The following is a 12137-nucleotide window of genomic DNA, read 5'->3' as shown; positions in this document are numbered from 1 at the left end:
TATATATATATATATATATATATATTTTTACAACTTCATATAAATATTCTTTCTTTTAATATTTTTATTCATTTTTATTATTATTTCTCACTCTCCCTCTTTCTCTCTCTCCCACTGTATTTCCATCTTTCTCAACCCGGTCTAGAAGCTTCTCCCACCTCTATGGCCTGAGCTTTTCACCTATAACCACGGCACTCAACAGCATAATAATAAAAAATAAAATAAAATAAAATAAAAGAAACCACCCACCACATGGTCTCAACCCACGGCACAACCCACAACAACCAACCATCAAATCAATCAACCCACACCCATAAGTCGAAGCCACCCCAATCAACTCATTCCCACGACCATAAAACCACTCAAGGCTATCGAAACCCACCCATAACCCAGATCCAATTTTACAAAACCCACCCACTCATAGCCATGACTCAAGGCTTGCGATGGCTCCTGCGAGGTGATCTTGCGGGGTGGGCCAAGGCGATCTTGAAGAGTGCGAGGCTTGCAGTGGCTCTAGCGAGACAGACCGTCGCTGTGAGAAAGAGGGAGAGAAAGAGCATAGAGAAAGAGGGAGACAAAGAGGCAAAGAGAAAAGAGACCTGGAGAGAGAAAGAAAGAGACATGAGAATAAAAAAAACCTTTTTTTTTTTACAATACAGCTACAATGAGCTTGTATTGATACAAGTTCATTGTAGCAGTATGTCAAAAAATTTGCCATTTGAAATCTCTGATGGAGTGGCTTTTTTGGTGTTTTAATGGTAAAATTTAGCATATACCCCTTTTAGCATCCTTAATGTGAATGCTCTATGGCATGATATATTTGTGATGGAATTCTCTCAAACCTTTATAGAATAGAATAAAAATCTTTATTTTCAAGAAAATAAATGTGTGTTTAGATGAGTTTATTTTGCTTAAAAAATTAGGTATAAAAAATGCAACTACAACTTTTTCTTTTTCTTTTTTTTTTTTCCTTAAAAAGACTTAGAAAGCTATACTTATCAAAATAAGAGTCTGTTTGGGATTTGCTTATTTTGCTGAAAATACTGAAGGTAAAAGTTAACTAAAATAGTACAGTGAAACCCATGAATAGTACCAAAAAATGTAGTGGAACCTATGAATAGTACCAAAAAATGTAGTGGAACCCATAAATAGTAGCAAAAATAAGCTAGCTTTTTTAAGTTGGAGCCAAATGCACACTAAGTAGGGACGACAATGGATTGGGCTTTGTGGAATTTATGACCCATGCCCACCCTAAAGGTAAGACATTTTAGTTTTTATTTATTTTTTATTTTTATTAATGGATTTGGGGTGAGTTTGAGTTTACATTTCTAAAACCGTTAAGATTTTAAAGAATTTGTATTTTATACGTTAGGTACCTTTACACAACTCTATTATTAATAAAATATCCTATATTAATTTTTTGAAGACAAAAAATTTGGGTTTCTATAATCAAACTAAGTGTGCCTCACTTGTGTGTTTGTTTCTCAAAAAAAGAAAAAAGAAAAAAAAGAATGGGTAATTGTCCCACATTGTTTAAGAGTGTGTTGTGTGTAGTGTGTAGTATAATTTGCCCCATTCTCCCTTAAAAGTTACCATGACTTTTGAATGGAGTTATGGTGTACTTTTATGTTAGAATCTCTTTCCCTCTTCCTTGTGTGTGTGTTTGTTTCTCAAAAAAAAAAAGTGTGTCTCACTTTTTCTATTAAAATATAAATCTATTGAGTGTAAAAATTCTTATTAATCCTTTATTTCGTTAAATAATGTTTTAGATATTCAATTTTAGGTTAGCTCAATCTAATTTGACCTATTTGACCAACTTGATAAGATTACATGAGAGTTTGGCAAAGTTTTTGATAGAATTCTTGAAATTAATGGGGTTTGGTGAAAGTTTAATATATAAAAAAAATAATATTTAATTATAATGATAAAGATCAATTATCATAAAACATATGTCATATGTTACAATTATATTATATAGATAAAAATTTATATAAAAAAATAGTTAAATTGTATATATTGTCCTTAACAATTAACCTTTATTTCGAAACCATTCTTTAAAATTTAAAAGTTTTACTCTAGTCCTTATACTTGAAAATTATTTTAAAAATATCCTTATCATCATCATATCAGTTAAAAATATTGATATAGCAAACATAATTCATGCTTAATTAAATTATATTGGTTTCATGAATTCGCTCAACACACAATAGTGCTCTCCCAAACCACCCATTTTTGCCCAATGGAGCTGATACCAAAATGGTAGACCCCACATAAATTGCATCACTCCTTATTCACGGTTTTTTAGAGCGTTTCAACTTATTACGTTCACTCTTGATGATAACTCTTTATTATCAGACTAATACACCAATCAGTTTTCAGTGTAGATAAGGATTGTACCATAGATCTCTTATTCAACTATCAGAAATTTTACTAGTTGAGTTAATTGTAACCCATCACTTATTCATGTTTATTTTCTCTTCTTTACAACCAAATAGGGAAATGAACTATTTTCTCTTTTCTTTTCTTTCTTTCATTCCAACCAATCAATGTCTTCAAATTTTTTTTCCTAGAAACACCAATATATGCTTATTAAGATTGAACTACAAGATTCTTAAGCTAAACAATCAAATAGTGTGTTCGTGTTTACTAATTAGAGCTTTTATTCTCACTTTAAAATCACACATAAGTAACACTATAGACACAAAAAAATTTTAAATAATTGAATTTCATTGATTCTCATCACTTTTTTTTGAAATAGTTTCGACGTAGGCGTTCGCTCTTGATGATAGTTCATTATCATCAGATCAAGACATCAATTAGTTTTTAATATAGGCAAAGATTAAACTCCAAATCTCTTATATAACTATTAAAAATTGTACCAGTTGAACTAATTAGAACTCACATTAATTCTCATCACTTGATTACCCAAAAAAAAAAAACTTGTAACAGACAAAATGACTATCGACAAACATGGCACGCCAAGCCGTATAGAATGCGTGTAATAGTAATAGAGAAGAGCAGCGCGTGTACCAAAATCATGTAGGAGAGCAGGTACGCAGCGCTTAGCCAGTTTAGCCCGCCTCTCTCACCAATAATTCTCTCTCAGACAAAAAAATAAAAATAGAAATAAAAACAAATTCACTACTTATTAAGAGCAAAGTCCATTCCCAAATTTCAGAGTCGCCCTTCAACCCATCTATCTTCTCTCTCTCTAAAATTTGAAGCTTCGAGAAACATATATAGCCACCCAAATCAATCAAACCCTAGATTTTCTCACCAACCAAACGCCCTATTTTCCCGAGAAAAAAAAAATCAGAACACCTCTAATTCCTCTATTTCCTCTCAAATTGAGCTCCGAGATCGCGATCCTCTCGCCGCGGCGAAAAAAAAAGAATGGGACGGGTTTTCAGGGAAAACCCTAATTCGAGGCCGATATTCCCGTGTTGCGAGTCGACGTTGGCGAATTCGTCTTCGTCTTCTTCGTCTTGCTCGACTCCGACCACGACGACGTCGACCTCGATGACCGAGACGGTGAATGGGTCCCACCAGTTCAAGATCTCGGGGTACTCGCTCTCGAAAGGCATGGGGATCGGAAAGTACGTGGCGTCCGATACTTTTGTCGTCGGCGGGTACTCTTGGGCGATCTATTTTTACCCGGACGGTAAGAGTTTGGAGGACAATGCTACGTACGTTTCGCTTTTTATAGCTTTGGCGAGCGAAGGCACTGATGTGAGAGCTCTTTTTGAATTGACGCTTTTGGATCAGAGTGGGAAAGAGAGGCATAAGGTTCATACCCATTTCGGGAGAACTCCGGATAGTGGGCCTTACACGCTCAAATATCGCGGCAGCATGTGGTAATTGATACTTCTTGTTTAATTTCTTGGTCGTTTTTCGATGATCTTGATGATAGTAATTGTTATGATTATGATGGTGTTTTTTATTTATTTTTATTTTTTATGTTTGTGTATTGGGTTCTTGGTTGTTATATGTTTTTCTTGATATTTGGGTGTAGCTTGATTGTATATTTACGAAAAAAGAAAAAGAAAATCTATTTAATGATGCATTAAATGCACTTTAAGACATGATAAAAGTGGGTAGTTGTATAGAAACCAATAGCATGATTAGGAATTGTGAAGTAATAGCAATTGGCTATTTATTTTATTTGTTTTGGAATTGGAAGTTTTGATTTTGAAAGAGGTCAATATGTACAAGTGGCGGTGGTATGCTTGTTGAATTTGATAGATAACGGGTTTTCTTGGCTTGAATTCTAGCGTTGAGCTAGGATTTTTAGTGTAAAGATGCAATTTCTTGGCAAACATTGTTCAGAATTTGTGTGTATTACTTAAATCGATAATGCCTTTACATGAACTATTTTCCACCTCCAATTGTGTTATACTTATAACCTGCATCCAATCATTTTTAGGTGTATACCTTTTGCCCCAGTTCTCGTTTAATGTAATCGAGTGGCAAGTGTGATATGATAATTTTTTTTTGTTGGATGCTGCAGGGGTTACAAACGGTTTTTCAAAAGAACTGCTTTAGAGACATCAGACTACCTCAAGGATGATTGCCTCTCTGTTAACTGTAGTGTAGGCGTTGTGAGATCATACACCGAGGGTCCTAAGATCTACTCTATTGCAGTACCATCTTCTAACATTGGTATGAATTTTGGGCAGCTACTGGAAACTGGAAAGGGAACAGATGTGAATTTTGAAGTTGATGGAGAAACTTTTGCTGCTCATAAATTGGTACTTGCAACTCGCTCACCTGTATTTAGAGCCCAATTATTTGGTCCAATGAGGGATCAGAATACCCAGTGTATAAAAGTTGAAGACATGGAGGCTCCTGTTTTTAAGGTTGGGAAAAAATGCCCTTCTATATTGGGGTTTCTATTTCATCTGGTAGTTAATACCTAGCATTGGGGTTCTTCATATTAACTGTTTACGCTTAAATTTTTTTCCCATAATAGTTATTTTCCAATATTTCTCTTAGTTTTTTTCCCCTTTACTTTTCCAAGCTCAGCCTCACTCTTGATGATAGTAAATTTACCTAGAAATATATTTATGTTAAATGTTTATAATTATCTAACCTCATGTGCCATAATACAGGCTTTGCTTCATTTTATGTATTGGGACTCCCTACCTGACATGAAAGAGCTTACTGGTTTAAACACAACATGGGCTTCTACTTTGATGGCACAACATCTGCTTGCAGCTGCAGATCGTTATGGTCTTGAAAGACTGAGGGTGCTATGTGAAGCCAATCTCTGCGAAGGTGTTGCCATAAACACTGTAGCAACAACATTAGCTTTGGCGGAGCAGCATCACTGTTTCCAGCTGAAAGCTGTGTGTCTCAAATTTGTTGCACTGCCTGAAAATCTGAGAGGTGAGTCATTTTTTTCCTTGAAGATTTTTTAATATTATGAAAAGTTTGAATAACTAAGATTTATTGATGGAAATTGTTGACACTAAAGAGGCCATACCATAATCAGTGATTTGGATAATCATTTTTTTGCTAATTGAAATTCATCATTCATCAACTAATGAGTCCTAATATTTTAAGACTGTCTCATCTCTTTGGAGAAGGCATCTCATGCATATGGCTTATGCAGCACCACCCCTTGCACACCACACACTCACATGTTGTGATTTGAGGACCTTAATGTTAATGATCAGCATAAAGGTGAAATAAGCTACATCCCTCTCACAGGTATCCCAACATGTTTGTTAGGACCTTAATGTTATCAACTTATTACTGTTAAATAAGGTGAAAGTCTCATCCATTTTGTAAGCAACTAGTGCATCTGCAAGGTATTGAGAAGCTATGCCAAGCAATCCTATAATTGTCTTAGATCTTAGGAAGACATTTTGTAAATTTAGTTCTAATCAAGTGGGTTTCAAAGTGTTTTTGTTGTCTGGATTTTTATTCTAATGTTGGCTTCAGCTTATTATCTTTTTCTTTCTCTCCCAGCTGTGATGCAGACAGATGGCTTTGAATACTTGAAGCAAAGCTGCCCTACCGTCTTGTCTGAACTCTTGGAGTATGTGGCTAGAGTTAGTGAACACTCTGTCATCCTATGCAGGCATGGAAATGAAGCTATCCTTGACGGCAGTGATGTCAATGGTAGGCGGGTGAAGCAAAGGCTATAGTGATCAGGCTTCCACTATTCTTTGTAGCCAAAAATTGAAAAAGATAAAAACAATAATGTTTTCTAGATATAGAAACCAACTTCTAGCTTTTAGCTTTTCACTTGTAAGCGAATGTAAATTTGTTGTTCATTTGTTGTCCATGGAAAAGCTTGTAATGTGTAAGTTTCCACTTGCAGTATGCCATTTCCTCCCCCCACTTCCCATAGCACTTTCTTTCCTTGTGTTTTTTGTTTTGGTGTTTTCTTTTTTGGTAGAACTATATTTGTGCGATTAAAATTTGGATTACCTTTGTGTTAGATTGCAATGTATTTCAGTTCTGGATAATTTTCTCATCACAGTTAATGCTCTCTCTCTCTCTCTCTCTCTCTCTCTCTCCACTATGTTTAATCAACTGTTGTGTGAACTGGTGATGCGGGGGAATCTTTGAGGTGGAGATTGTCTAAATATGGTTTTAAAGACGCGAAGTGAAAAAAAGAAGAAAAAAAAAGAAGAAGAGCTGTTCCAAAAAACCTGCAAAGCCGCCAAAATAGGTTGATTTATCTTTGCTTTGAATTAGGTCGCATTCTGAGTTTATATTATCTTCATGGAAAACGAGTCCTTAAAGGAGCCTGTCATGGGTCCCAAAAAATTAAAAAATCTTCGTATGCCTTTGGAGACCTTCCTTTCTGCTTTTATGAGAATTCATTTTGGTTGCAATTTAAATACTATTAATCATACACGACCTCCTAACGTTTATAGACAGTGATAGAATGGGGTTTCAAGTGATAATATAATGGTAATGAAATCTTTTGTGATACTTTTATCTCTTTTTTGAATCTCATCTCCATTATCTACTTATATTCAAAATAAAATTTTACTTATCTAGAAAGAAAGAAAAAAAAGACATGTTTAACTAGTCACTATTTTGTGCTTTAATCAATCTCATGCAATTCATTTAAAATTAATAATGTTAAAACAAGTGAGTAATTGCATAAGCAATTACATTTTGTATATTCATAACTTTTATGTTTAGAAAGACTTTTACTTAAATTTAATCAGATCGAAGTGGACCGTACACTTATATAGTTCAATAGGAGTGTAATGACAATAAATGTTATATGCTTTAAATTTTAGATATTACGAGTTTGAGATTATATATACATTTTTTAATAAATTTGGATTTAGAATATGTACTCTTAACCTAACCTTGTCTTTTTCCATTATGTAATTGCACTAAAATGGACTGAATAGGAATTAGTGGACAGAATAAGACCTAATAGGACCGAATGGGACCTAGCAGACTAAATAGGACCAAATAGACATAATAGGACCAAATAAGATCGAATGGACCGAATAGTACCTCAGTGGACTGAATAGAACTCCAAGGGACCAAATACAAAATAAAACGAAGTAGGACTGTATGGATTGAATAGGAACGAATGGACTTAATAGGACCGAATAGACCCAGTGGACCTAATAAGACTGAATAGAATCAAAGTAGACCGAATGGATAGAATAGGAATGAAGTGGACTGAATAGGACCGAAATGGACCAAATAAGACCGAGTAAGATCGAAGTGAACTGAATAAGACCGAATAGAACTGAAGTGGAGCGAATAAGACCAAATAGGACCAAATCAGACTGAATAGGACCCAATAGACCAAATGGATCAAATAGGACCGAAGTGGATTGAATAACACTATTTGTCATTTTTAAAATAAAAAAATCTTCCGCATATCTTGCTCATCCGACATACTCTCTCTCTCTCTCTCTCTCTCTCTCTCATGCATATATAATGTACTTACCCAAAAATGTGCATATAATATATATGAAAGACACGCAATTTGAAAGTATTATTTATGGCAACTATATTGAGGTTTAGTTTGGTAGTAGGAGTATTGTATTGTTTTACATGATACTTAGTAAAATTTGAACGATTTGAGTAATGACACTTTAATAATATGTTGTGTCCACGAAAATAGCCTTATTAAGGTTCTGGTGGTACATTTGATATTATTTATTATTGTCACATAGCGTGAGGTCATAAGTCCACACTTGGAACTCTCTTTTTTATTTAGTGGAAAAAAAAAAGGTATTTTTGATGGCATGGACAAATATGTGGAATTGCTTCCAATTAAAATCCAAAATTGGTATGGTTGGCAATTTCAGGTATATTAGGGACTGAGAACGATGAATATACTACCATATAGCAAAAAGTCATGGGTTCAAATATTGTCAAGGGGAAAAATTTAGAAACAACATATTTTTTTTTTTGAGAAAGAAGAGACAACATAATTAGAATTGGAGTTTTAAAACTCCCAATTTCTTATTTTAGAAACCCAAAGCACCAACTTACCACAACAACCACTTGCTGATTTATTTATTTATTTTTTGTGGTAGTGGTCGGTGAGCTGGATTTGGTGATTGCTGAATTAGAGCGTCTCTTTTTCTTGCTAAATCAAAGGCCTTATCATTATTCTTGGAGTAGGTGTAGGAGGGTAGAGTCGACGTAGAACTGTAGAAGGTGATTATTTATTAGGTTTTGACATTTTTTCTTCTTTCCTTCCCTTTTATTATTACGGTGATGGTAACGAATGGCCTTAAAGTGCTGATTAACAATTTATTTTAAGAAAGTTTTGATACTATTTTTATGAAAAATAAAAAAATTATCAAAATATTAATTATTTTTTTCTTTTCCTATAATTTTTTTAAATGAATTATTAACTAATGTTCTAAGAGCATTTATTAGTATTGCCCTATTATTATTATTTTGTTATTCGTTTATTCCAGAAAAACTATATAGATTGAAAATGATTTGGTTTACTTTCATTACTTTTTTAATTGAAGTCTTTCCTTATTTTAAATACGTAATGACAAGTAATACTGGATTTTAACCTCCACTTCTTATTTAGTTAGTGGAGGATGTTCATTCAATCATTCTGAAATACTTTGTATTAGAAATACTTTACTGGTTGATGTTCATTCAATCATTCTGAATAGCTTGTCCTTGTAATAGAAATTCTTTACCGGTCGGGGTAAGTTATCGTTTTTTACTTAAATATATAAATAAATAAATAACTTTTAAGTATCTAGGCTAGACATTCAATTGTTTCTAAAAAAAAAAAAAAAAGGCTGGGCATTCAACCATTCAATGCGAAAAACAGCGTGATATTTTTCCTTTAGAGTAACAAAAAGTTTTATACACTACTAGAAACACACGACAATAAATGTGATTGAGATCACAATGATATAATCATAATAATAATAATTTTTTTTAATATTACCTTTTTATTTTACATTTTTTTTTCCTATTTTGCATTAAAAATTTGATAAATCAGTCTATAAAATTTATATAATAAGTATTTGTATTTTCGCAAGAATCACTCATTTCATAACTTGGTATATTACATTCGCAAGAATCACTCATTTCATAACTTGGTATATTACACTGTAATATACCAATTTATGAAATGAGTGATTCTTGGAAAAATACAAATACTTTTTTTTTTTTGAGGGGAAATACAAATACTTATTTGAACAGGAAATTAAACCGTTCATCAATCACACCATTAACATCACCTTTGATAATAATTTCTTTATCCACTAAATCTTCATTATTCAAAAGTAACCATTCTTTTCCCTTTAGTGATGCTTCGCAATTCCAACATGATAATAGATACATATGTGGAATTTGGTGGCAATCTTTGTGAAGAAATATCCTAAGTATGTGACGACACAGTATATCCCAAAATTTAAAGTGTTTGCAACTACAATTAGTCATATTACCATCCCACAAAACTTTGTGTTTTTTACTAGTTTTGTCTTTGTAATATAGCAACATAAATTCACTACCATTTTCTTGAAGCATAGAATATAGTGTAGCACTCCCAAACACCGCTTGAAATAATTTGAAAGCATAAGGTGTCAACACACTATGTGTTTGTATCATGTGATTGTATTTGTTCGGCAAGGTCAATCTAAAATTAAAAAATGACAACAAATTAGAAGCATTTAAATGACACACTAAGACTTAAAAAAATAATATAAAAAATACTAACATTGACAGATATAAAACAATGGTACATAAATAAAATAAATTATAAGGGTAAATAATGACTTACCTGTTTAACAAATTGGATCAAGCTTACGTGGGAACTAACAAACCGTTTGATAAAGACATTTATGCTTTCAGATTTTCCCGTTGTTGTCATTCCACCAAAAAAATATCCATGAAGGTAACATGGTACCCAAAAGTGCTTAATTTGGTATAACCTAATCACATGCTTATTCATACACATGTCATATTTTGCAATAACTTGTAGCCATTGGTGCTCGAATTCTTCACATGAGTCCAACTTATATAACTTGTAGAAATCCATGCACCAACTCGAATATTGACTACGAAGAATTGATGTAAACCGACAATTAAATTTAGTGGTAATATGCCATATACAAAAGGCATGTTTTGTACGTGGCAATTCTTTTGAAATTGCCTCTGTGATCCATAGATCTTGATCAGTCAAAATAGACTTGGGTGGCTTCTTCATCAATGACACAAAAGTATACAAATCAAACATAAAACTATTACAATGTAAAAAAATTCAAATACTATCCAAATTGAAAAAGAATTGTGAATCTTTACAAGATTGAAAGTTTACCTTCATTAACCATCGAAAAGTATTAGTTGTTTTGTTGCGAAGAAGTGCACAATCAAAGAGAATTGTCTTTCCATGATTATTGACATCAACAAAGACACTAAAAAGCATATCATAAGCATTCACCTTATAAGTAGTGTAAAAAACAACTACATCACCATATTTCTGGTACCAATCAATACAGGGATAAGGTCCCCAAAAAATATGCTCCAACTTTCTCTCATCATCTATTTTAAAAGCATATTGAAACTTTGAATTCTCCTCTCTTGCATCTTTGCAATATTGTAAGAGGCTCATGGCATCACTTGTTGCATGCTCCCTTCTCAGTTTCCCAAAAAGGTTACGAATATCTTTTTGAAAAAAATGGAAGATGTTCATGTTCCTCTTTTTTCTCAAGTTCCATAATACGCATTATTTGTCTAATCAAAAGATTAGCTTCTTTCAATAATTGAATGTGGTCTTCATCTTCTTTAGTGATAATTCAATTACTAGGAAGAAACCACACTTCCGAAGGAGTCAACAATTCATGATTGTGATCTATAATAGACTTAGTGACATGCTATTCTTGTGGAAAAATATCCAATGACTTTCGTAAGGCAATTCTTAGATGAGCTTTACATCTACATTTCAAAGACTCTTTGTTTCTTTGCTCCTTAGATGGATCCACAATTTTTAATGGTGGTTTACCTTCTCAATGACAGAAGAAATCCCGCCTTACTATTTCTTTATTTTTTGTGACAAACTGACCTTTCCAAGTAGAAAAACCATGTTGACTTTCTCAGGCCATAAGCTGTGTCATTCCACCTCAAAACCAATTGGTAATGAGGAAAACATACTCAAATCTTTTATGGCATTCAACATCACGCCTCATGAGCTTATTTTTAGAGTGGTTGCAGGGAGTCAAATTGTGGTCTCTCCAACAATCCCTCCCTCACAATAACACTTCTGTGGCTCGAACTCATGACCTTGGCTCTGATACCATTTGTCGGACTGTGAGTTATGTCATTTCACCTCAAAACCAATTGATGATGTGGAAAACACACTCAAATCTTTTGTAGCATTCAACATCATGCCTCATGGGCCTATTTTTAGAGTGGTTGCAGGAAGTCAAATTGTGGTTCCCCCAAACAGACTTACATAAATTGTATAGAAAATAAAAGCCTCTTCTTCACTAAGAAAACATTGACTAGCAAAAGGCTCAAAATTATATTCTTCAAGAACTTTCTCTCCACAAATGTCACTATTTTTTTCATTATTTGAAGACTCATTCAACTCAATATAATTTCTTGAATCACTTTGATAAGTTTCATTTGTAATAAAATCCTCATCCATTTGTGCTATATTGTCACAAGAA

The 12137-nt window shown here is 33.3% G+C and overlaps 1 protein-coding gene across 1 annotated transcript; it reads left to right on the top strand.

Moving 5' to 3' along the window:
* Window positions 1–3149: 3149 nt before the first annotated feature.
* LOC136062615 (BTB/POZ and MATH domain-containing protein 2-like) lies at window positions 3150–6445 on the top strand. Its single transcript, XM_065761857.1, has 4 exons — window positions 3150–3854; window positions 4508–4856; window positions 5109–5385; window positions 5971–6445. The coding sequence occupies exons 1-4, from the start codon at window positions 3394–3396 to the stop codon at window positions 6147–6149; spliced, it is 1266 nt and encodes a 421-aa protein (XP_065617929.1). The 5' UTR covers window positions 3150–3393; the 3' UTR covers window positions 6150–6445.
* Window positions 6446–12137: the final 5692 nt, after the last annotated feature.

The sequence above is a fragment of the Quercus suber genome, unplaced genomic scaffold (assembly GCF_002906115.3).
Source record: "Quercus suber isolate HL8 unplaced genomic scaffold, Cork oak 2.0 scaffold_432, whole genome shotgun sequence".
Classification (NCBI taxonomy): Eukaryota; Viridiplantae; Streptophyta; class Magnoliopsida; order Fagales; family Fagaceae; genus Quercus; species Quercus suber.
This window is presented reverse-complemented; position numbering and strand designations above follow the sequence as displayed.

Excerpts from the sequence above, each read along its gene's own strand:
- LOC136062615 (XM_065761857.1), top strand. The coding sequence starts at position 3,394 with ATGGGACGGGTTTTCAGGGAAAACCCTAATTCGAGGCCGATATTCCCG. Across the intron at positions 3,855-4,507 it reads AAATATCGCGGCAGCATGTG|GGGTTACAAACGGTTTTTCA; the intron begins GTAATTGATACT and ends TGGATGCTGCAG. Across the intron at positions 5,386-5,970 it reads ACTGCCTGAAAATCTGAGAG|CTGTGATGCAGACAGATGGC; the intron begins GTGAGTCATTTT and ends TTTCTCTCCCAG.